The sequence below is a fragment of the Haemaphysalis longicornis genome, unplaced genomic scaffold (assembly GCF_048455015.1).
Source record: "Haemaphysalis longicornis isolate Haplotype H1 unplaced genomic scaffold, Haemaphysalis longicornis Haplotype H1 scaffold_9, whole genome shotgun sequence".
Classification (NCBI taxonomy): domain Eukaryota; kingdom Metazoa; phylum Arthropoda; class Arachnida; order Ixodida; family Ixodidae; genus Haemaphysalis; species Haemaphysalis longicornis.
Window position 1 is genome coordinate 97,490,254 of NW_027526460.1, and position 26,257 is coordinate 97,516,510.

Consider the following 26,257-nt stretch of genomic DNA (forward strand, 5'->3'; position numbering starts at 1 on the left):
GACTTATTTCATTTAAATTCTACCGGACTCGGGTCGGGCTCGGGCTGATATTTTAAATTTTTGTCGGGCTCGGGCTCACATTTTAAAAATTTGTCGGGCTTGGGCCGGGCTCGGGCTCCCGTTTAAAAAACTTGTCGGGCCCGGGCCGGGCCCGGGCCTGTCTCTACCGGGCCGGGTCGGGCCGGGCCTAGAAATTCCGGCCCGTGCAGTGCTCTAGCTCAGACTACCTGGGCCGCTTCACGGCTACGCCATGTTGCCGGCGCGGTGGCGGCTGGTATCACGTGAATGCTCGAATCCAAATTTCTATGGCACTCCCACTTTGGAGTCGGAGCAGCCAGAAGCACTCAGAGTCGGAGGATGACGTTCAAAGAAGACTACAAATGCTTCCGACTACAAATGTCAAGTTGAGGCGTAGCTGTTGCTATAATTGGACAACTTGAGCTTACCTGAACTCTCAATGTTGTAATGAAAGAAGAAAGCAAATTGGATGACTCAAGTTCCTGGATTGTCAGAATTGACAGTGGGGCTTTTTGGTAAGTAGTCCAGTAAATACTTCATAAATAGACCGAAGATTTTCCATGTCGCAGAAACATATGTGAACATCAAATGCCGAATTGCTTCTTTGAGAGTCCGCCGTCAGTCTGAGGCAGTAAATCAAAGAAGCCCAGTGTGGCTCGACTCTCTCGCAGTTACCTCTAAACCTGGCACACAGTGGAATCTCAATAATGCGATCATGAATGACACAAATTTTGGGACGATACGAATTCGACGATTCCCTCGGAAAAGTGCATCACCCGACCAAGAGGGCAAAATTTCGACTGACACAAAGATATTCTGGAGCCACACTGGAAGTGATAAACCGGCAAGTGCTTGGCCGAGAAAACAGCTCCAATTGGTAATTATTTCAAAACAAACTATGCCAACACGTAATGAAGTCGGGGGAAGAGGGAAGGTGTGAGCGTTCAAATCCCTCCTCCTCCTACCTGAAATTTTTTCCAGGCAGCGTGTAAGCAAGTGCTAGTGCTCCTTTTGGCAAAACTCCTCCTTTCCCACAACAGTCCCTCCACCCGAAAATAGTTTCTAGCTACAGCCCTGAATTTTAACACGTTTCACCGTTAGGACAACTCTCATTATGCCGACTTTTTCATCTGTAACTTATGTAGATAACTACCAAGAAGTTTTATAAAGACATGTAATGCGAGGCCGCTGCTTCTGTAGCCATCCTACAGCTGGCCACAAGAAAACTAGTAAAAAAAAAAAGCCCTTATCTAGATTGGCTATGAGCAAATGATAACCTGACCAAGTTTCAACTCGCTAACTCATACGTAAACTGTCGTATTTTAGTATTTAGTCTTGCGCGACTACAATGGCGGTCTGGAAGTTACGGCTTCATTTCGTGGGGATTGCGTAGCCCCTGCTGCCACTTCTTCACGCAATGAGAGCGACGAGCAGGTGCACGAATTTTATTAACCCTCAAATGACGAATACAGTTCCCATTTTGGATCAGGAAAATGTAGCACAAATCCTTCTTGACGGAACACTTCAACTCTGTTTGCCTGTTAGAACGTTTCATCTGCTCCTGCTGGCGCATTATCTGTCATATAATTGCCTTCAACGCAGCTCTGCACGACTTTTGGACATTGAGGGCGAGCCTGTGACGGAGACGGCTTCGCTCCACATGCTAGAAACCAAAGTTGCGTTTGCGGAGCGGCACTGCCACTTGTCACATGGTGAAGACAGAGGCCACCTGTCGGAGGGGGGTAGTTGATGTACATTAAAGGGACCCTGCAACACTCTTTGAACAGTGCAAGTAAACCTGCGCAACGTTTAGATTACACTGCCAGGAATACCTGAGCCAAATATTACACGTGCACGTGAAGCGGTGAGCGCGCAAATCGATGTGAAAGACGCGGAAAAACAAACCGCTCTCTCTTCAGTTGTCCTCATTATGCATGGCCCGAGGGACGTCACATAGGCCATGGCTGCCCGATCGGCTGTCACTGGTCAACTTCGCGGGTAGATTCTCCCATTTCCGTCGTCGTCATCGCTGTGTACGAACCTCTTCTATGCCTGAACCTGTAGGCACAGTTTTGCCGTTTCTTTTGTGTTTTGAGTGCGCGCAGAGTTTGAGTGATGAGCTCAATACTTCCCTTTCACGGGACCACTCGACTACAGACGTTTATTGCTTCAAAAATGCCCTACCAGCCCGAGCGCGCACTTGCGAGCAGGCACCCATGCCTGCTTTTTTGTGGCACCAGACCGGAAATAGGCCCCTCCGCGTTGCGGAGAAAAGGAGAAAACTATCCGGCATGGGATATACCGAAGGCCGCCGAAGAGAACGCCACGAGCCACCCCCCTCTCCGGGAGAGAGCGCGCAGCTTTCGTCGCGTTGCCCGCGGTCGAGTTGATAGGGAATGATTATGCGCGATTTCTCATCGCGCGTAGTTTCGTTAATTGTGAACGGATTTTCATAATTCTTGCGGGAGGAGATTTCTGGGACAATAGACTTTATCCCAAAATACATTACTAGTAGTCGATGGCAAGTGTTGCAGGGTCCCTTTAAAAACAAAAATCTGTTTAAAGACAAAATTACCTCGTAGAGAAGTGTGTTTTTTTTTTTTTTTGCAGCTAACACAATATGCAAATAAATCTGTTTTACAAGCCCTTCAAGGTAAAGAATACATGTAAGAGACAGTTCAAGTATCAGAAACAAATATGCACATTGTCTTTGTGCATTTTTGCTTGTTAAGTTTGCGATACAAATTTAACTTGGACAATACGAATATCTTTCCCTAACCCAAGAGGTTTGCAATATCAAGAACCGTGTTTGCTGTTTCACCGTGGTAATCTTTCGATCGAAGAAAAGTTGTATACTTGTATACTATCTACCCGTAGCCCTTCAAGTGAGAAGAGGAAAAGTATGGGGAAGCTGAAGGCCAAACGGAGAGGGGCAGTGTCTTGCAAGTCGTTCTGCAACATCACTTGCCGCTTGAGATAAACAGCGTAAACAACGATACGCTTTGGGCCTATTTTCCCTCCAGTAGCCAGCCTTTTCAGCTATTTGTTTTTGTCCAGTGGATGAGCTGTGGGTGTGCTGCACAGTAGGTCCCAATTTTACCTGCACTAAGTTTTCCGCCTAGCCTAGCCTAGCGTGAACTGCTCATTGCTCTAACAATGGACAAGCGCCTTTCAAGCCATGAATTTCAACCATCCTATTTCGCCCGCCTGCTGCAATGCTGGCCTAACCAGGCCTAAATAACATAACCCATCCCAATCCATGCCAGCTGAAGCTCCGTCCTTTGTTGCACCACCTAGGTTGGTATTTTGGTAGCTTTAAAAAAGCATGGTTGCTGCTGCCTTGCTTGCACCCAATGATGATTATGGGGTTTAACGCACCGAAACTACCCTAAAATGCCGAGCAAGCACACCTCCACAACATGAGGATAGTTCAGGAAAATTTGAGGAGGTGGCCCTTGTTTTGAACTGCCCCATAATTTAAATTGGCGGTGCAAAAATGTTAACTCCCCTTTACCCATGCCCCTCAGAAAAATAAAAAAATAATGCTGTGCATAGGAGAGAAACATTTTTAATGAAGGCTAAGAAGACCGTGAAGCCTCTTGGCCACAACCAGTGTTAGCAATTGGCACGCTGTTGTCGCACATCACGTTGTTCATCCTGTTAGCCAGAGAATCCATTCTAACCATAGTCTGGTCCATTTCTGAGACGGTGTACTTTTGGAGGGTTCAGCACTTTTGGAGGGTTCAGCAGACTGAAAGGCCTTTGGAGCCTCCGAGAAATCTTCTGGTGTCTTCTGGCTTTCATTAGTAGCACGTCGCATTCTAGCGCCAAACCACCGTTTCTATCACTTAATGGACTGGGTTGAGGCAAAAAATCTGACCTGCAAGCTGTGCGCATTTTAACAGCTTCTTCAGAGAGAAGCCTGTCAGCGCATCCTGTGCTTCTTTCTCGTTCACGAGATTTTAAAAAAGTGTCATCCACTTCTTCTCCAAGATTGCCACTCTGTTGCTGAACTTTTGCCAAAGTTCTGCTGCAACACACCCTCACACTTCTTGTCTCGCTCGCATATCCTCTTTCAATCTTAACCGTAGTGGCAGGATGTCGCGTGGATGTTTTCTCCCGGCGTGCCGATGCCATTCCCCCGACTTCAATTTTCTTTTCATCTGTATACGAATGCATGTCACGAACTAATGTCACAAAGACACAAGCACATTTGGTATTGTCAGATGACAATAACAAAACGGCAAGCATGTGCAGATTTTTCGGTAGTCCGCGTGTTCTTAGATTGGATTTTGGAGTCGACTAGAGCGCAGTCAGAAGCGTTCCTGGGTGGTTTCGATTTCACTGGTTTGGGTCCCAAGAGAGCGGTTGTTTGGTAGTACGCAAAAGCTTGAAATACTCATATTATAAGAAAGGGCCGTAATATTGATAGAATTAAGTGTAAAGCCAATATGGAGGAGGCTGGGGTGCCGTCACTTGCTGTTCCCTGTGCAGTCGCAAGTAGCAAGACCCTCCACAAGTTTCAGTCTCTACTTCTCCGGCTCCTCCACAACTGCTTGTGCAAGTGATGCTAACTTGGCAAAACCAACCTTGCATTCAGTATTACAATCAAGAATGAATCCTGCACACATTCAGCCCTAAATACCATCCAGGCGTTGCATTGCACTGCACTAAATCCGCCTTGGTTTTACAAGGGCATGAAGTATGCACTATCCCGTCTTGTACATGCAGACCCGAGCACGATCATTGGTGCTCAAGCAGCGCAGCAACGAAAGGAGGGCATTGTGTGTAGCCGCCTTTGCGATACCAAATTTGAATATTTCGTGGGCATTTTCAGAGCGAAGCATGCGGTAGTATCTTCACATCAATCTGTAGCATTCTGCAACTTAAAGCCAGCTCTTGAGCCGTTGTATCAGGGTACACCCTGGGAGAAGCCATAATTCTATCTCCCAAAGTGTCTCACCAAAGACTGTTTCACAGTGGAAGTCCAGTGGATCCCTTCCCACACAGGAGCAGTGGGCTACAGATCAGCTGACAGCCTAGTACAGGACAACTACACTACGCAGACACATCGCATGTAGGATGTGTTGCGACTACGCAGTTGTCTTACCGAATGGCTACATGCCGATGTGGAAATCCGCAAGCTCTTTCTGTCTGGTTTCCTTATCCTTACATGTGGACGATGATCAGGTGTCTCAACTAATCCCACGTCGACAAATGTAGCGCTAAACAAAAATCCATTTCGCTTCTCAGTCCATCTCTCATGCTGACAATGGTGCAACGGCACCAAAGCTCAGAAAAACCAACTAACCACCAAAACACACACTTTTTAAAGCCATATCAGCTTGAAGCTTCTGTTTCCTGCTTCCTCTGATCCCCTCACTGGCTTTGCCTTTTAGCCGACAAGTACGACTGATGGAGATGAACTTACTACAGGCAACACAAGGGCCTGAAAGATGCCAGTAATGATGTGTTCTGTGTCCACTCTTGGTATGCTACGTATCATGCAATTAATGTATAAATCGCCTACCAGTGTTTCCTACTAGCATCCTGTACTCCAAACAAATCGATGCCACTGAGATAACCGGGAAGGGTTACCCCACTTCATGCAAACACGGATGTTTGCGCATGCATGAGGGCAGGCAACTATGCAAAAGCACTCGCAAACTCGCCCTTGATCCAAGCAAAACAAAAGAAAGTAACAACAAAAGGGGCCTTCCTTTTTTTTCTGTCCCATTTTATTTAAACTTCCAAGTGAAAACAAAAATTTTTTATGTACAAAACAGCACACCTCCAAACCTCCATTTTTTTTTACTTTCCAAACAGAGCCAAAATTCAAAACAAAGAAACCTAGTTGGTAGCTTCATGCAAAAAAAAAAAAAAAAAAACAACAGGGCGCAGGAAAAAAAATGACAGGGGAGGTATTACTCTTATGCAGTTTTGCAAGAATAGGAACTTAAGTTTTCTTTGCCCCTCAAGAATTAAATTATGTGAACACAAGAAAAAAAGCTTGCACGAACCTTTGTTTTAAGAAAAGCAAAAAGAACTGTGAAAGCTTATCACACACACACAACAAAAACCCAGTTCAAGGAACACCAGCAAAAGACAAGGTGATTACACCATCTAAGCTCCCCCGTTTTTTACAACACCGGTGTCGGAAGGGGTCGGAGCAGCAAACAAGCTTTCGGGGAAAGCAGGTGAACCAATGGTTGGTTGCACAAGCAGCAAAGCATGTTGGGTGAGGTGGAAGAAGAGGTGCAGGACTCTACAAGCTTCGCTTTTTTTTTTCCGTCTCCCTTTTTCTTTTTCTGTGCGCCCGAGAAAACGGAGTGCCGATTTCTTTCCGCTCCAGGAGTGGGGGTGGGGGGGCCTTCGACACTGTCAAGCTCAACTCACTCGGGGCGCTGAAATGGGGGTAATCGGGGGGTTTGGCAGGAGGAAGGGGCAAAAATCAGATGTCCGTCAAAAATGAAGAAAGAAAGAAAGAAAGAAATGAAAAAAAAAAAAAAAAAAAAACCTGATGGGTGCAAAACGACGTCCCAAATGTACCATGCAGCACAAGCACAAGAGAAATCAGGCACAGAAGTGATTGGCAGGGGTTATGAACAAAGGGAATCGTGACTTGTCTTAGAATGAAGGGTTGGAAGGTGGTTATACGGTGAGAAGCGGCAGAAAACCAAAAAAGCTCTACAGCGCTGGGTATCCCACTATATGCCTGTGCTCCAAGCCATTAAAAAAAAAAAGCAAATAAAAAGGGACACTTAAGCACTCTTTACGATTCAGTGAATGCAAAAGCATTAGTAGTCAATTGCTGATGGATGTACAGTCGAACCCCGCTACAACAGCTTTGCTACAACGAACTCCGCTTCAACGAAATATTTCGAATTCCCCATCAGTTAGCCATAGAAGTCAATGCAACAAAGTCCTCGCCACAACGAACCATTTGTCTGGCTTGCTTTCACTTCAACGAAATCTTCACTGCTCATTGGGGCTGGGTTTGAATTTATCGTTTTACAATAAAATAAGCATAATGCCAGCTATCTGTAACTTTTTACACATTCTGGACACTTGGTTTCACCGAAAACGTGTGCCGCGCGCCCACACCGCCACCCAAAACAAAAACAAGCTCATAGGTGGACGCCATTGTTTGCTGGTGATAACGATGGGGCTGGCCATCTTTACACGAGGCGCAGGATGGCGCAGGACTGGTTCACCAAGCCAGAGCTACAGCCAATCCGCATCAAGTTGAAATAGCCCGAATGTACTCTGCTGCTGGCGTGGCACCGTCATGCATGCGTTGTGAGCAGCTGTCCTTGCAGTTTTCCTTCTACAATTCTTCCCAGACAAAAGCAAAAATAATGTTTCCATCTTTAGTCTTGAACCCGTGTCATCCTATCTTAGTCGCGAGTGAGCGCGGCTTTCCTGCCAAGGTTAGTTGCTCTTGTGCCGAGTCAGAGGATACCGTATTGTCGCGTGTATAACCTGCCACTGCACCCACATCCACACCCACACTTTCAGCCCGTTGGAAAAGAAAAAAAATCCGCACCCACAAAATCCGCACAAAAAAATCAGCACCCACTTTCAGCTCGCCAGAAAAGAAAAGACAAAAAATCCTCGCGTATTGCTTGGACATTTGATAAAGGAAAGGCTGCACCAAAACTACTGATTAAGCAACACATGACATACTATGCAGACAGAAAAAGCATATATATTTAGCAAGTCGAATACACCGACTCACTGACTCAAGTCACAACTCAGTGTCACTGTTCTCGCTAGAGCTATCACTTGAGCCGCAGTCCTCACTGTTGTACACAAGGTCATCTTCAAGGCACAACAAGCAGTGCAGCTTCATGGCGCAACGAGCATTGCCGTGAAGCTGCACTAAAGAAAAAAACCCGTGTATTATCTGCACCCCTACTTTGCCACTGAAACTTTCACATTTTTGGTGTGGGTTATTCGCACGAAAATACGATAAGTTAACGGCACCGCTCCTTCCACAAGCGAGAGGGGGGCTCCTAACGGCCTAGCAGCTATCTGCAAGAAAATCAGTTTTGTGCCTGCATTTCTTCACCCCCCCTACTCCCTTCCGTAACGCACTCTTTGCGTGCAGGTAAAAAAACAGAACCATTGGTATGTCTATTATCTGAAGAACCACAACGTAACTGCGCGTCACTCCCTTTTCTAAACATTGCATTATGCTGCCAATGATGCGGAAATATACAGGGGTATTTTTCTTGCCCTTCCGTGGTGTGCTAGGGGCAGATTTTGCCTCAACGAATTTTCACTTCAATGAAATTTTTCGCATGTCCTGTCAAATTCCGTTGTAGCGGGATTCAACTGCAATGAATTGGTTTTCTGCCAAGTTCCACTGCTTCCACTGCATTGGCACTGAACTGCGCCGGGTGACCACATGACAAAGCCGCTCTTGAGATTAATTGATTGTGAGGTTTAACGTGCCGAAGATACACCTTGACAATGATACGCAACGTAGGGGAAGGCTGCAGATTAATTTCAACCACCTGGGGATCTTTAACGAGCGCCTAAATCTCAATCCACAGGAGTTTTCACTTTTTGCTTAAAGCTGCTCTTTGGTAGACTGTTCAGAGTTCGTTGCCCTACCCACCCCGCCAATACAATTCAAAGAACCCCGTGCCCATTATATCTCCAGGCGGAAGCAGTGTTCTGGCATCTCCGCGCGACAGGCAACAAATGAAGGCCGGAAGGTGCGAGCCGACTACACAAACGGCTGCGGGATATCAAACGAGCTGGGCTGATCAGAGGACATCGGCACCGTTCTTCCAGAACATTTCAATGGGCTGTAGACTAAATGCTACAGCCTATTTTTTGATACTGAATCCGAAAAGTCCTCCGATGGTTTTCATAGTGATTGGGATTTTGCTCCAATACAGTTTTTTTATTATTCTGTGCACTGCTAAGAACCGCATTTATCTGAAAATGACGTAGTGCAAAAAGAAATGAGCACGTGAGCACTCTTGCCAGCTTTTATGCTTTCACACTAAAAATTCCTTAACTGCGTGTGCGTTGTGCATGAAGCCGACTCCCGGCAGTGGCCACCACCACCTCCCTCCGACGCTGCTCTCCTTGTGCGGTTTTCAATATCTGAAAATGGTGTAGCTTGAGGAGAATGAGCACAAAGTACCTCCCCGCCTAGGCCCCGAAAATTGTTTACGAGTTGATTACATTGTGCTTGCATTATTCGATTCCAACAATACCAAGCACAGAATTTCCTGAAGCTTGTGAGCCCCACCTGTCGACCCCTCCCCTCTCCTTTTCCTGCCAGCCTGATACCTTCATCCTAGCCTTACTCTATGCCTTCACATACCGTATTTTCACGCCTATAACCTGCACCAAAAAAAGTGATAATTTTAGTGGCAAAGTACGGGTGCAGATAATACGCAGGATTTTTCCTTTAGTGCAGTTTCACGGCAATGCACAGTGTGCCGTGAAGCTCCTACACAGTAACCCTGACTAAAGCCTTCCATGGCAGCGATTGCGCAAAACATACAAGAAAAAACAAGGACGAGCGCACCCTAACAACTGAATTTTAATAGCGAATTGTGATTTTTGCTGTGCAGTCGGTGTATCCTACTTGATAAATATATGCTCTTTCTGTCTACATAGTATGCTATGTGTTGCTTGGGCAGTAGTTTGGTACAGCCTTTTCTGTATTAAATGTGCAGGCAATAAGCGAGGATTTTTTTGCTTTCCCAGCGGGCTGAAAGAGGGGGTGCAGATTTATACGGGGCTGGTTATACACGCGAAAATGCGGCACTGCTTCATACCGGCAACGTGCTTGTTTAACGCAACCAAAGTTGCCTTCGTAAAAAAATAAATTTTACCCACACCAACTACGGAGAAGCTTGATGAATGTAGTTAAGCTTTAGTTCATCAAATATTTATCACTACCACTGACCAGAAAGGAACAGAACAGTTGGGACCTCGTACCCGCAACACGCAAGCAACGTCCATCTGTTCCACACTCCTTCCAAAGCAAGGCACCACCGCTGCCAATCACTCCCGGTGGAAATTTCGGTTCTACACACACCCACACACACACACAGATGGGCAAGGCCTACCTGCAGGCTCCCCTGAAGAGTGAACGGACACCTCGGTACATGAGACAGCAAGCGGGCTAGTCGTGCAAGCTACGGGCGGGGAACAAAACAATTCCGTGAGTCAGCCAGCCCACAAGCGCAACCCGGTCAAACGATGCCGATGCCTACCTGGCCGTTTTCGGGCAGAGCCAACCGATTCCCCGGCGTGTTGGCCAGCGAATGGGCAAATGTGTCATGCTGGCACGGGACAGAAACGGAGCATGAACGACAGGGTGGATGGGAGGGCAGGCATGCAGGGCCGCCCAAGACCCGTTAGGTCAGCCAGCCAAGTGCACGACCAGCACGGAGCAAGAATATAGACAGGAGGCGAGGCGGCCAATTGCGGCGGGCACAGTCGAGTGACCAGATAACGTCACAATGAAGACCAAAGTGGGCTACACAGCTTTGTGGCTGCAACGGTGAACGAGGGGGTAGCAGCACCTGATGGACGAAATGATAGTGGCCACAATTCATTCGGGGGTGATGTGGTCGGTCCCCCATGCCTGCCATGCAGCGCCGTTAGGCCTAACTGTCTGGCACCACTGACACGGGGATACTGCGTCGACGGCAATGCCGTGCCAGCGCATCTGCTTCCTCATTGGCGATCACGGCACTCGGAGCTCCGGCCGCCTAGCAGCCGACTTCCCCGCCGCCACTCCCGCCCCTGGAAACCCTTCTCTCCCAACTGAGGTAACATCAGAACGTGGGATTTATCGGCTTAGAGCTTTTCTGCAGAGGTCTGGAACCGCACGGGTTGGACAAAAGAGCCCATGTTCCTCGACCCCGAGCCGAGGCGAGTCTCCCACTACGGGACGAACCGAGACGGCGGCCACGGACGGCTTACCGAACTCGCGGAGACTCCATCTCCCGCCCAAGCTCGGGACAGCCTGTCAGTGAGTGTTCCATATTCTGACCGAGCAATGAAGTGTGGTTTGTCGACATCACCTGCCTCCAAGCACATCCTTCGCACCTCCCGGTGGGGATTGGGCTTCGATTCTCGTGCTCTAGCTTGCTAGCCACGTAATACGGTCATTTATAGCCGCCCCCCCCCCCCCCCCCCCTCCCATTCGGGCATCCAACAGCCTTCTAGTCCCCATTGTGCAGTAAAATGCCGATCGCTGTGGCTGTGCAGTTTCTTCTCCCACGACAGATGCCGCTAGCTTAACTTTGAACAAGCGCTTGTGACGTTATCCGGCCGCCCTAGGAAACGTCCTTCCACCTCCTGTCTAGTTCTTACTCCGTGATGACCGGCAAAGATGCCTACCTGGCCGGTTTCAGGCAGAGAGAACCGAATCCTGGGCACGCTGGCCAGCAAGCGGGCAAGCGCATGCTAGTGTGGAACAGAGAGGACACACGTGAATTGCCAGGTGAGGGGACAGCATGCGGTGCTGTGAAAGAAGCAGCATCAGGCGTGGCGGCGACCATCACCAGCGGCACAGCACACCACAGCTCGCCTGATGATGATGAAGGGGCACATGATGTGGACTAACTGGGTGATGCCGAGTTTCAAACCAAGCTACCGCAAAAGCTTCGGCAAGCCAATGACCCCGTACTGGGCCCGGCAAAAATGGTACCACATAAACACAACACAACGAGTAGCGGTGTCATCTCGCTTCGCCGCGATCGGCACAAGTGTTCAGAACACCACAGACAACGCGGCAAAGGATCTGCCAGTGTGGTTAAATCCGATGCCGCAATCTGCCGAACTGCGAGTCATCAAAGTTAATCACCGAGTACATTACGCGCACTAGGTTAACCAAGGTGCGAGAGAGAGAGAAAGACGAGTGGGCAGGCAACAGGCGAGAAGCAGAAGGGTGGGCAGACCCTCTAGCGTACAAGAACCAACAAAGAGGACAAACCACTCGTTAGGAGGAGGACGAAGCCAGCGCTGACGGCCCCTTACCCTTCGCTCGTCCTGTTCGCAGTCCCTCGAGATGTGGCCCTGCTTGTGGCAAATGTAGCATGTCTTTTCTTGCTCCTTGCACTCGCGGGCAATGTGGCCCATCTTGCCGCAGTTGTAGCAGGACACTGGTCGGGGGAGAGGGAGCGGGAGACAGTTTGAGAAACCACGCACACCACAGAGTGCAAAAGTCACTCAAATCACAGTTCTCAAGCGTAGCCTGCAAGTGTTTTTGCACAAACTGTGTTCACAAAATTTCAACGCCAGTTTCTTCTCAACAGCAAAGCTGTTGTTGCCGGCCATAATCTGGGCAGTGTGCGGCGCCATCAGAAAACCTGGCTCGCACTACAGACGCACAGTTCGCTAAGCCGATTGCCACTGGTTCTAATGCGTGCTGATGCAATTCACTTTGGGAGGAATGTGAAAGCCTGCGGACAAAACAATCTGGGCAGTGCAGGAGTCATGCATGAGGAAGACAGCGATACAGATGGACACGACAATGACTACTACTACCACAGTGAAAAGAGACGATGGAACATGTACTTTTTAGATAGATTCAAATACAAACAATGGAGCACGCGGCTTTCAGTACATGCCGCGCATCCTGGCGACGGGCTGCGTATGCGCAGTAAAAACAAGTTACGAAAGTTTGTGTCCAACCTTGCTATAGAAAGACCAACGTTCAGCGAGTGAGCATTTGGTTTGTCTTCCCGCCACATTCAGCACCCACTCACACGAGCGTTATCTACTTCACCACTGCGCTTAGTGAAAACGGCACACGCAGCTACATATATTCATTTTATTTTTTATTTTTTTATTTTATTTTTTATTTTTATTTATTTTATTTGAAGTTCGTTACGTCTAAGTTTAACTGTACATGTACTAATCAACGAACAGCGTGGACTCAACGTAGAGAAACATGTTTGAATTGTAAAAGCAAGTAATCATCATATATAGCTAGGTGGATAGCGGGACGGTAGGCCAACTTGCAGCCTTTTCATACTTCTAGCGGCGAGTGGTAAACACGGCACAGAGTTCCGAGGCGTCAGAACTTTGTGCCAGTGAAAAGAAGCGAAATTTGTGGGCCGGGTTGAGAGTGTTGCGGCGTGAAAGCAAACGCGTGTATTTCTTCGAGCAATAATAAGTTCAAAAGAGCCTTTCTGAGTTTGTTATTCTTTTGCTCCTCCTGCAACCTGCAATGCTTTCGGCATTGTTCAAGGTTAGTAGCATGTGTGCTAGAGTGATTTCTGTCTGCCGTTGTCGCACTCGTGTAACAATTTTCTTTGACTGCAAATGGTTGAAGCACCCAGCAAGTCGCACAAGTCGGGTAACAGCTCCATTAAACACAGTCGCATCACCGCTCGTCGCAAGTGCGAACAGCGTCTCGTTGCGCCACGAACAACGTGCCCCAGTCGCAAGTGAGAATGTGCCTTTATGTCTTAGCTTCCTGATGCTGCGGCCGGTGGTCCAAGTTCAGCTCTTGCTTCCTTCGACTTTTTTTTTTTACATCTCTAGTTTCCATGCTAATCATAATGGTTTCAGTTCGTTTTCGGTGTTTCATATGATTTCTGTCTGTTTCTTTGATAATGTTAGGTTAGGTTACGTTGCCTTGCGTTAGGGAGAGCGAAGTGGCACCCAACAATTTTTTAAAGCGAAACGCCGGTGGACATCAATTTAGCTTAGTCGACTGCGTATGGTACCACTCTAGACACCAGAGGGGAAAAAGAAGAAGAGGAAGAAGAGGAGGAAGAGGAAGAAGAAGAAGAGGAGGAGGAGAGGAGGAAGTGGAGGAGCTCACTCTCGTCTGGCCCATGCTGGCAATCCTTGGAGATGTGGCCGGTGCCGTTGCAGCGGTAACACCGGTCTTCAGCCTCCTTGCAGTCCCTGGCGAAGTGGCCTATCCGGTTGCACTTATAGCACTTCTCTGCAACGGAGGAGAAGGAGGAGAAGGAATAGAGAAAGCTTGAGATCTCCATTCCATTGCAAGCGTTTGCGTGTGTAAGCGTGCAAGGCCCGACAAACAATATCCGTCATGTCCAAGAAGCGCCGTACCAATGTGGCGGGTCCTTCACCAACGCTGCTTTGTTCCTGCGCGCTTGCGCAAGGAACAAGCACACTGAGCCTTACAGGAGGCCACATTACGACCAGACCAACAAGACTGCGTTTCTCGCAAAGCCGTCAATGGGGAGTTCACGCCAGGATACAACAGTGGCAAACATGCAAAAGCCTCTGCCAGACAACCGCACCTAACGCTGCTTTCGGACAGTATGCACATATCGTCATCTCTGTTATGGTTTATGTGTGTTCAATTTGGAAACCACAGCCCGCCGAGACATCCACCGGGACTTGGGGGCCACTGCATTTTCCATCCAGGCAAGTCGAACACAAGCAATTCAGCTAGACCTCTAATTTGCAACAGGCATTTAAACTGGTTGCAGATTTTGACAGATGTCACGGCAAGGACAACCCATACGTGCTTAGGCTACTGCCGAGATGCTGCTAACTCTCCATCAGTTTGTCGCAGCACTTAATGGTGTGGTCATTGCCTCCCAAAACGTTCCATTCAAATTGAGCTTGGCCTGTGCAATACGCTTAACTTGTCTTTTGCACAACCTCTATTAAAATTTCAAAGCATTACATGACTTAATGCAAGGAGAGTTCAGTGCCTTGCTAGATAACATTAATGATTACTAAGAGTGCTCAAATTTTGTGGAAAAATGCCCCACAGTCACAATTTTACACGTTTTACCGCAAAAGTCTGTTCCTGGCAGATGCCAGTCAGCGAATGCATTGCTACTGCATATAATACACACCAACATATCCTCCAGATTCAAAATTTTTAGGGAAAGGTCCACCTCCATGTGAAAGATCACGCTTACAACTGAAAAATCAACAAGAACTTTGAAACCTTCGGGTTACAGTAGCGGACCGTGCTTCACTGGTGCCTCAAATGAGCTGTAAGCTGCTCCATATCATTTTTCAGCAGCATTCAGTCAAGACGATCAAGTAAAAAAATCATAGAGAGAGCATTCAAGGCTAACAAGTGCCTCTGAGACACAAACGTTGGTTTCCTCCTCACAATGACTAGATGCAGCTTCCAGAAAATTACCAAAAACAGAAAGAGTTAACTTAACGACTTCCAGACAAATGCCTCGTACAATTTTTTTTTTTTTTAGAATTAATATACAGTCGCAAGACTTTCGACATATTCTCCATCCCAACATTGCGAAGGGCAAACCCTTAGAAACAAAACAAGGAAAAAAAAAAAAAAAGCGAAGCTACGTTTAGAACTATTTAATTATAGGTGGCAATAGTTTCAGTGAGTGATATTACCTTTAATTTCAAGCGTTGTCATATGATATAAGAAAACCAGACGTAGTGGAGCATGGTGTTGTCATATATAAAAAAACCAGACGCTGTGGGCCATGGCGGATTTTGAACGCCATTCAAGTTCCTCATTTGAGTCACGTGACGCTCGCTCTATGCACCTGAAATGCCAGTGGAGGCAGCTGCGTATTGCAGCTTGGTTACATGCTGCATGTTCATGCCACCAAAGCGCAACTAGCCACCTCGTGCAACCATGCGGAAAAAGAGGCAGGAAGGAAGTGCATGGGGAAGGGGCCTGTGACATTTCCACTGAAATGGGCTTTCTGGACGCAGCTTCAGTTTGCGCTAAATACAGAGTCCTCCCGTTCAAGTTCTCTCCTAGAGGTGCACGGTGCAAGCTCAACTCACATTCAATACATGCTACTAATTTATTTTATAGCCCACACCACATCTAAGCATTTTTCCCTTTCCTTAGCACAACACAGTGAGCTTGCACTGTGCGAACCTAAGAAATCTCTGCTACACTTCAATTGGTCGACTTTTGTCCTTCTCTTTATGACTGAGTCTACCAATCAAATCTCAGAATTGCAGCGAGGCAGCTAATCTCCATACCAGCGTCATGGCACACTCAACCACGTTTAGCGTTATGTCACAGAAGGATAGCGTCAAAAATGAAAACCACCGCATAAACCGGTATGTACGCCTGAAATCTTAAAAAAAAATATGCGCAGCAGTCTTTTGCAGCTTGCAAATTGCGGCCCACATACAAGTGTCCCAATACTAGAAGAGCCCGCTTGAAATCCAATTCCTTTCGCAGTTCCCCAATTTCTTTTGGCTAGTTCTTCCCCGATCTCAGTTCCTCCTCTACGTGGCTTCCAATGTCATCGCCATGCTGAGAAAACAAGTGGAAAAACTCGGGAGTCACTTCACTGCCAAGCAAAGAAGAGAACAGTCAGGCAAAAGTTGCCAACGTGCAAATTGCCCTCCAGGCATTCAGCGGTGCATTCGAGGTTACAGGAGGTTGCAGACAGACAGAGATTTGCATGCGGTGACTGGCTGTCATGAAAGCAACTTGGCGATTAAGCTCATGTTGCCCAAGAGGACGGACTGCATGATCGAGAGAGAAGAGAGCCGACCTACATACCGGTTCATGCGGCAAGCGGCAGCATGCAGCGAGCGCGCATACAATGCCAGAGTGCCCACTTGCAGCAGGGGAGTAGGGTGCCCACAGCAGCATCCTCTCACCCCTGATGGGCGGCTTGTAGTCCATGCGGCCCCCGCGGCCGCCTCCGCCCCGGCCCCCGCCCCGGGGTCCCAGTCCTCCGCCCCGGCCTCCGCCGCCGCCACCTCCGTCCTGGAAGCACTCGCGGGCAAAGTGTCCCAGCTTGTGGCACTTGTAGCACTCCGTCGTGGCACTCATGCTCCGCCGCCGCCGCCTCGGTCTGCTCTCGACTCACTCCCCCACTCGGCCCCTCAGCTCCCTCCTGCTGCAGCGGCTCCGCCTAGAGAGGGGAAGACGAAAGACTGCTCCGTCCAGACGGCAAACACGACAGATTTCATCGCAAACACGAAGGAAGTTATTGTCATCACCAGCCTATCTACGCCCACTGCACGGCAAAGGCCTCTCCCATAGATCTGCAATTACCCCGGCCCTGCGCTAACTGCGACAAATTTATCCCTGCAAACTTCTTGATCTCATCCACCCATCTAACTTTCTGCCACCCCCTGCCACACTTGCCTTCTCTAGGGACCCACTCTGTTACCCTTAATGACCAACAGTTATCTTGCCTTCGCATTACATGCCCTGCCCCCGCCCATTTCTTCTTCTTAATTTCTAATGTGTCCTCAACATGCATTTGTTCCCTGACCCACTCCGCTCTCTTCTTGTCCCTTAATGTTACACCTATCATCTTCCGTTCCATTGTCCGCTGAGTCGTTCTCAATTTAAGTTGTACCCTCTTAGTGAGCCTCCAAGTTTCTGCCCCGTAGGCGAGTACCGGTACGATGCAGCTGTCATACACTTTCTTCTTCAGGGGCAATGGCAAGCTGCCATCCATTATCTGAGAATGCCTGCCATATGCGCGCCACCCCATTCTAATTCTTCTAATTATCTCTGCCTCATGGTTGGGATCCGGGGTCACAACTTGGCCTAAGTAGTGATCCAAGTAATGCGACAAGTAATGGAGATATTACGGAGAACATACAAAGCAGAGGTTCTGCCTGAGCACCAACAGGAGAGCTTGATTGATTGCAGGGTTTAACGCGCCGACGCAATGCAGGCGATGAGGTGCGCCGTAGTGGAGGGCTCCGGATTAATTTTGACCACCTGGGGATCTTTCACGTGCGCCGAAATCTCTCACACATGGGTGTTTTTGCTTTTCGCCCCCATCAAAAAGCGGCTGCCGCGGCCGAAAATCGAACCCGCGCTCAGCAGCACAACGCCTTAGCCACTGAGCCACCGCGGCAGGTAACAGGAGAGCGCTTCCATCACTACTAGGCAGGGTTGGTTCACTGAAAAGACTGCTTCATCCCAATAACCACCGTGCTGATTTCATTGCAAACTTCAAGCAAATAATCTAGAGAATGAAGACAAGAGACAAAGCCGTGATTTTTTAAGCCTTACAAAAAAATGATATTAATGCCTAATGCCCAAAGTTTTAAATCATTAACCATTTAATTAATTTAATTATTGAAATTAATTTAATTAATCCATTAAGTTTTAATCCGTTTAATCCCCGCTGCTACACGCAAAAATATGCCATTCGCTCTAATGTCCTTTTTGGTTTAAGGAGTTCCGCACAACTCATTCGCCCTCACGAACGCCTTAAATTCGCCTACTCTCAAAACGTGATGAGAACCAGATGAAACCAAAGAAACTCTCGGCACCATAGTGCTGACGCAGAAACGTAGCTGAACTTCAATTCAAATAAGACGATTTTTTGTGCACTGTTGGTGCGAAGTTCTGAAAAACAGCAGCAAGAGGCAAAACATTGTGTCACTCGTCGTTTTGAATTTTTCGGGTGTGGCTACCGCTGGCAGGCGACAGCAGCTGCCAAAGCCACTTTTAGAAACGGCCCACAACATTTTTTCAGAAAACACTATTTCTCATAACATTTTTTTTGCCAAAACATTTTTAACCCTTGCAAGATGTTTTTCTCTACGTTAAAAACTTCTAAAATATGAGTGCATTTCTCTTTTTGGTCATTGTCACCATCATGCCCAACACATTTAATGCCTTTGCGTTTTCGCGTGTAGCATGGCCTTCCCAAATAATGTCATTCAGTATCTTAAGGCCTTTAACACTTAATGTCATTTTTCGTGTATGTGTGGCACGGGTATTATCTTTATGGAGTCCAGTCCTCACACAAAAAAAAAGTTTTACCCCTTTAAGCCCTGGATTTTTTTATTTCAAGCAATAATTGTTTTTCTGTATGTTTTCATACATCTTTGCACCTCCGAAGCACAGAAATAAAAAAATTACGCTAATAGTGAAAGTATTTATTATTTTTAGGGCATGACAGGTCATTACACAATTAAAATGTTTCTTTTTGTCATAAAACTTACGACACCCTGATCTTACAGAAAAAATATAAAGCTGGCAATCCGAGTATTTACTGATTTATAGACATTCATACCTGCCAGGTTCGCCGAGATGGCATTAGGGAGAGTCCCGGGGAGGAGGAGGGAGGGGGGGGGAGGGGGGGGGCGGAGTAGGAGGGATACAAAAAATTAGTAGCAACAGAATGGAATGATTTACATTTACATGCATTTCTAATTTAGTTACAACACAACAGAGTAGGAGCTGAACTGTTTCGTCCAAACTACTAACGAGCTACACGACTGGTCAGCTGCTAAATCTTCGATGCGGCTGACGCCGCCTTTTTTAAGAACCCCTGGGAGTACTGCCGAGCATAACAATGTTCATTCCTGCTACACTTCGCCAAAAGAACGCGACTGACCTCGGATTGTGCGAGAACTTGATGATCGGAACTGGGGGCAAGTTTCATTTACCATGCTGAAATGCCTCTCGCATTCAACGTTTCTGTGGTACTGACCAGTTCAACTTGCGTGCATTGCCAACCATGCTTTACAAGTTATTACGATGTCCAGTGGTGTAGGATGCGATTGGGTTGTCAGGTAGCTCCAGCGCAATGTGGCTAGACTGGGAGAAAGGTTTAGCCAAACACGGGTGTGTATTCGGGAGATTTTTGTTTCGAACATACAATCGTACAAAACCACCAAAATCCGGGAGTCTCCCGGATAATTCGGGAAACCTGGCAGGTATGGACATTTTGACAAACGGGAACTGCCGTTTCCTTACCCGCCCTGTCGTGCCCCCGTGTCCTCTGAAGCTGCCTCCTGCCCACATTCAGTCATTGCAGTGCAAGACTTGAAAGTTTCTATGTCTTTTTCCACTTCTCCGGTAAACAAGCGTTTTCCGTGGCTCGAATGGAGCCGAGTTACCAAGCGCTAATTAATCGAAACTGAATGAAGTATGTTCTCTTCATGGGGGGCCCCCTCTTAAAAATGCAACAAACCCCAACTACCGCTGCCCGTTTTGTTCAGGTGTGGAAGGGGAGGGAGCCATCTGCTCTGTCACAGCACTGCCAACACTGAAAGAGTTTTCAAATAGGCTCCAAACTTAAGCTTCTCCATGGTTCTGGGCAATTTTTTTTTTTTTTGAGTGCTAAAATTAGCCAGAATTAGCCAGAATAGACTAGGTAAGACAAGGAGTTCCCTTCCAGACCGAAGTACCAGTTCACCTCGCATTGGCAGCGAGATGCACTGCCCCTTTTGGAGTTAACAGCCCAAGTTAATCTCTTTTCAAACCTTCCCAGCTTCATGCACATATCGTCAGTGGCTGTTAAGTTTCCATACCATCATCACGAAATTTCAAACACTCTGTCGTGAAGAGCAGCAGACACATTGGAAGCAGAAACTAGCGCAGCTGAATCCCCATTTCCACATACGTTGATACGACCTGCCAGGAACTGCAGCAGCATTGAACGCATTCCTGTCCATCGCTTAATGGGAACACAATGCAAGCACACATGTGGTGCAAACCATCTGCAAGGCACTCCGTAACAGCAAGGATGCCTTGGGATGAGGCTGCCCTGAACATTTTGCTTTGCCGTCCTTTGAAGATCACGGAAGCACACACGAGCACTTCCATGTGGTAAGCAGGAGGGCTTGGACAAACTATCATCATCATCATCATCATCATCCTATCTACGCCTTCTGCAGTGCAAAGGCCTCTCCCATGGATCTCCAATTATCCCGGTCCTGTGCTAACTGCAGCCAATTTATCCCCGCAAACTTCTTGATCTCATCTGCCCATCCAACTTTCTGCCGCCCCCTGCAACGCTTGCATTCTCTAGGGATCCACTCTGTTACCCTTAATGACCAACGGTTATCTTGCCTTCGCATTACAAGCCCTGCCCACGCCCATTTCTTCTCCTTAATTTCTACTGATATGCCGTTAACACGCGTTAGTTCCCTGACCCACTCCGCTCTCTTCTTGTCCCTTAACATTACACCTGTCATCTTCTGTTCCATTGCCCTCCATTCCATTGGACAAACTTTCAATGTGCCACAAACTGGACTCAATCACTAAGCCCCCACTGCCACCACGGCTATTAATCACTTCAATAAATACTCCTCCCTCTCCTTTCATTCCAGCCTCCCTCACGATGACGCAATGCTCGATACCAATTACCCGTGAGCCTTCAGCTTCCATATGGGCTGACCGTACGAGCAAATGGATAACAAAAGCAAAGGTGGACACGCGAGAATTGCGACAAAGAGCTAGTGCCCGTGTTCAGTCCAGCCCAGTGCTATAGCTCCTTTATTTTTTACACTCACACCCTTACTGATCACCCTATTGTTACGCTTGTGCAGTAAGCCACCGCAAAGCATATTCAACTGGCTAAGGAACGTTAACGGCATTCTCTAGTGTGGCAGAGCAACTGAATTGTGCCCGACAAAATCTGAGACAGGTAGCGTCATACATGCTGGCTCGTTTTTGCACTCTGCAAAACAAGATGGTTTGGATGCAATTTCCGACAACTGCAAGTTACTTTTGTTAAATGCGTCCACACACTCTGTAAGCCATCAGGTGTTGATCACGTCAAGACAGCAAGCCTGCATCACTTACTTTAGAGGACATCAGCAAGCTTGTCTTAAGTTACCCATGACTAGGACAGCAAAGCACTCACTACTTGACAAGGAAAGCATAAGAAAAACAGCAATCGCATTTCTAAATCTATGTTCCGATCTTGCGCGATAAAACCGCTAGGCATAGTTTTGTACAACAGAGGTCCGCTAACATAGCGCAATTTAAAAAAAAAATCGTTTCATGGCCCCTTTAAGCCCCAATTCACCCCCCAAACACTTTTCTTTTTTTAATTCCGTGTCTAGCAGTAAAACTGAGGCAGTGCAGTGAAAGGTGCCATTGGACACAACTTAGTCTGGGTCCTAAAGAATGTTTTGCCATCAGTGCTAAACAAGCTTGCCATAAATGTGTCACATCTTTTGGGGAATTAAGCTCTTAATGCTGTTTCCCAAGTTTACTGTAAGACTAGCCTGTAAAAATGTGTGAATGTCCACACATAGTGGGAGGCAGCCACCTTTGTACACCAACTGCTGTGGCACAGTTTCCAAGGCAGAAATGCAGTTCGCAAGAACCTAAACTATGGAAGTAAATGAATACACTGCCCCATACAGCAGTCCGTTTTAAGCACCCCATTGCCAGTACAGTCAATCCTCGCTGTAGGAAATCGCACAGGGAGCAAGAATTCGTTATACTCAATATCCGTTATATAAGAGGGCAACTAAATTGCTGGACAAAACTAAAGAGCACTACTTTAGGAACTGCACTACATGACAAATATGTATCGCATTTTTGTGTACATAACCTGCCCCCCCAAATTGCAGCTGCAGAAAAACCCAATATCCCCAAATATTCCTCACACAATCGACCATGCAATGCAGCCATTCAGTCAAGAGACGAGGTTTTGGACACACACGCTAGCTTTTGTACTATTTTAAGCCACGCGGCGAGTTAAATTCATTCGCTATAACCGATACCGTTTCGTTGTAAACAGGACAAGTGCCAATATACCGCAGCCTGACCAACCAAATTTCCAATATGTTTCGTTACAAAGAGATTCGATTGTAAGCATGAATTTTGACCCGTTATGCGAGACATGAAATGTGCACATGTGGCCGGCCATCCAACCGCTTATTTTTAAATCCAAGCTTCGGTGACATGGCATTGCGGAAAGGCCCAATTCCAGCAGGTGCATCCTAAGAAGCCTATTGTGTCCCACCACACCGAACAGTTTGCCTTCTCGAAAATGCATCAATCAAACCAAGCTTCCAGGGTGATAGCAACAGCTGCAAGGCACTGCGTGGACCATGGAGAAGAAACGCTGCATCTCTTCAGTCCTTTGTACTATTTGCTAGTAGTTGGCATTTGAGGTTACGCAAATGCTTCGATAAACAGACCTCGCCACTGCTGGACTTTTGCAAGAGTCCTGCAGAGTATGATAAACATAACTGCCCAACATCAAGATGCTACGAATCGAAAACAGTTTGAAAGAAAAAACAAGAAGGGAAGAAGGGGGGGAACTTGCTATGCATAAAACGCTACGATGCTTTCAGCAAACACAGGGTAGCTAGAAAGTGTCAAAGCAAAATTTATTAAGCGTCGTCCCACAAACCAGCGTTCAAAAGGCAGAAATGAGATGCCAAAGAACCTGTTGCGTGAAAAATGAAACCATTATTTGATATCAGTCGTGGCAAGCTATTTTCGCAATTACTCTACCAGCCCATGGCAGCTTACAGGACAATGATCATCTCCTAATGCGATCTCTAAATCTGTGGCAAGCCACATCCGATGCCCGATAACTCAAACATTTGAACACTGTGCAATGCAGCTGGTTCACCTGGAAGACAAAACAATTGTCGACTAATACAGCTGTTCCTTGAGTTCTGCAATGTCAGGCCAGTTTTCATGCATTTGTAACCGGAAGGAACGTATTTGCGCGCTTCTGAGGCCTGGTGAGGTCGAGCCTGCGCTCTAAATTTATGTTCTTGAGACTTAGCGTCTGAATTTTATCCCAGACGGCTTAAGGCCCAGCCACATGCACGCGTAAAACCGACGTACTCGCGCAACAACGTAAACCAGCATAAGCGCGTAAGGAACCGGCGTACTCCGAATGCATTGGTACGCGCTTGTTACGCCCAAGTCGGAGCCCGCCAGACATCGACACAAACTTTCGGGCGCACGGTGTTGACGTACACCTCTGGCGGTGATGTTATCGGCGGTCAGGTCGCATAACAAGACAGCGAATTGATAAATAAGCTAACTTCACTATTAATTATGCGGTAAAACGAAGTAATTTGTAAAATACAAAGACAAAACAACCGGACAAAAAACGCGAAGCAACGAGCAACTATGGGAGCAAGGCAGTTTTACGCCAGATGTAGCGGAAGGGTTTTGTGCCTGCCAAGTATGCATACTAATCCTTAATGTTTTTTTAATGTCCCAAGAACTGTTTTAGTTGTTTCTGTATTAAATATACGTATTTTTGTGTGAATAGGCATTATTTGTTTTATTTGAGTTATAATGTACTTGAACTGGTCGCCACAAAGCGGAGTCCGATGTAGTCGAGCCACACTGCGCGGCGCATTGGTTTACGCGCGCGTTGCGGCGATCTGTGGTTACTCGCCCTCTCCGACGTCGTCGGCCGGCGTAAAGGCAGCGGCGTATGCCGCCGCTGGCGTACGTCGTTGCGCGTGTACGTCGGTTTTACGCGTGCATGTGGTTGGGCCTTTAGGTGATGACTCTCCACGCTACATAGTTATATTCATGTTTCTTAAGGCCATGAAACTGACGCGTACACAAACTGCACAAAGAAATTAGGTAGCGCTACAAGAAACACCATTTCAGGGTTGATTACTGTGTTCTTTTAGTGAGCAAAGGAATGCAGGTATGCGGCAAGGTCTTTGACAAGCGAAACTTTCGCGGAAGCAAGTGAGAACAGCGCGCATTTCTATCAATTATTGACAGCGAAAACAAAATAACAGCAAAATCGCGACGCGGGAGTCGTCAGAGCGGTCCATGTGTGTCGACCGCAGCGTGACCATTGTTTGGCATTTACACGTCGGTTCACCTCGACCGCGAAACGCAGAGCGCGCCCGAGTGCTCTCGGGAGGTTGTACAGGACGACCTTCGGATCACCCAGGCACCATCGCGACGGGAGAACGAGCTGCACGGCTTTTCGCAAGCACGGTTCATCGACGGCAACCGCGCTTACAACGTCCCCTCCGAACGCGCGCCCCATCTTGTTTTGGAACGCGCGAGGTGGCGACAAGTTCAAGGTCAGCGTTCAAATTGGGTCGCCAGCTACGGGGAAAACGGCCCCCACACCATTCGCCACACTTTCACCAAAGCCCTTGCTTGGCCGAAACCAACGCCAGCAGGTTTGAGAAATTAAAAAAAAAAAATTCCCGCGCATAAACAACATCGGCACCCCCGCCCCCCTTTCCGAGGCTTCCTGCAACAACGTTCTTCCGCGTCAAGACAAAAACGCACCAAGAAAAGGAAAACGTGAGGGAGGTAGCTGAAGAAGGGGGAGGGAACACCACCAACCGATGTTCTCCACTGCGATACCGGTAAACCTACTACCACTACCGGCCGACCGCCGTACCGAGATTGCGGAAACCGCTCAGTAAAAACGCCCGATGCAAAACAAAAAACTGCAACAGAGCAACAGCTGAGCGCACGACACGCTCTCAAAACAGAAAAGCTAAACCGCTGCAACCAGGAAAGCAGCGCGCGACTTCTAACCTCGGGAACGAAACACAACATTAGGCTTACTTTTTGTTTGTTTTCAGCCCCCGCTGCGCTGACAGGCAGAGCAGCGATTAAGACGGCAGCGTTTGGGAGGGAGTCGGCGAGGAGGTCGTTGTTGGTCGCTTGAAACCAGCCGTGATTCGACCTGGCCGCCAGTTACACTGGATAGGCTTAGAGGCTTTTTTTTTCCCCTTCCGCCCTCGCCTCGAGCTCGCGCCACGAAGTCGTCGGGGTGAACGGGGCCCCTCAGCTGGGTGCTAATGGCTGCTCGCGACGAGAAACCGCAGCGCGGAGGGGTTCTCAAAACGCCCGGCCCGCCGGGACTCACCTGGCTCGACGGCTTGATCGTGGTCAGATGAGCGCGGTGTTTATTTTACAATATGGAATAAATGTAACCAGAGGGGACCGCGCGTCACACGTGGGATTTGCACACGGCCCGCCACTTTGATGTGGAGGTAGAGCGCGTTTGCGCACGGCAACGCGGAAGCCATTGCGACTCTAGCGATGGATCGAGGAACTACGCGAAAACGGCGTGTTTTCGATCACTTGCATGCTTCGACGCTCTTGGATAAAGCTCGTAAGCATCACAGCCGAAGCTCGCCTTTAATGCGGCGTCGAATAACCCGCCAAGAGTTCCCCAACGCGATTGCACAAGTTTGTGTTTTCTCCCACCGCTGCTAGGGGGACTTGTCGTGTAAATCAGGCGCCGCGCGTATTCAAAAGCAAGTTTTGCGACCGATAGGAATTTACGTTTCTTCGTCCGTAAAATAATTATCCACCGTTATTAACGAAAAGCTACTCCCCCCAGAATTTCGTGGCGAGCGCTTTGGAACTACGTGCGCGCAACCTTCAACGCTGATTGGCTGGCGGTGGTACAGGACGCGCGCGTACGCGCTCGCCGGGGGCCACACGAGCTAGTGTGCTTTGTGTACGCAACACTACTGCCGAACAATTTGTTGTGTATTTTATTAGCAGTAGAACCTCAGTGTGCAGTATACTTGCCTTGAGCAGTCACTGTACTGTGTGACCAAGAGCTGG

General features: G+C 47.9%; 1 protein-coding gene and 1 long non-coding RNA gene across 5 annotated transcripts in view; both read right to left on the bottom strand.

Annotated features, from left to right (window-relative positions):
* Nucleotides 1–25,715, bottom strand: part of LOC144151561 (uncharacterized) — a 42,246-nt gene extending 16,531 nt beyond the window's left edge. The window contains exons 1-4 of one of the 4 annotated variants that reach the window (XM_077682661.1): nt 25,548–25,715; nt 16,564–16,862; nt 13,832–13,957; nt 12,037–12,161 (exon numbers count right to left, since the gene is read on the bottom strand). In XM_077682661.1, the coding sequence (XP_077538787.1) occupies nt 12,037–12,161; nt 13,832–13,957; nt 16,564–16,780 (468 nt within the window). In that variant the 5' untranslated portion in view covers nt 16,781–16,862; nt 25,548–25,715. Of the gene's footprint in view, nt 1–12,036; nt 12,162–13,831; nt 13,958–16,563; nt 16,863–25,243; nt 25,475–25,547 lie in introns of those variants that run through there. The other 3 variants (XM_077682662.1, XM_077682659.1, XM_077682660.1) reach the window with 3 other exon arrangements.
* On the bottom strand, nt 6,558–12,020 carry LOC144151562 (uncharacterized). The gene is made up of 3 exons (XR_013318900.1): nt 11,398–12,020; nt 10,263–10,331; nt 6,558–10,184 (listed from the first exon to the last, which is right to left on the bottom strand). It is a non-coding gene; the product is annotated as an uncharacterized LOC144151562 (long non-coding RNA).
* Nucleotides 25,716–26,257: the final 542 nt, after the last annotated feature.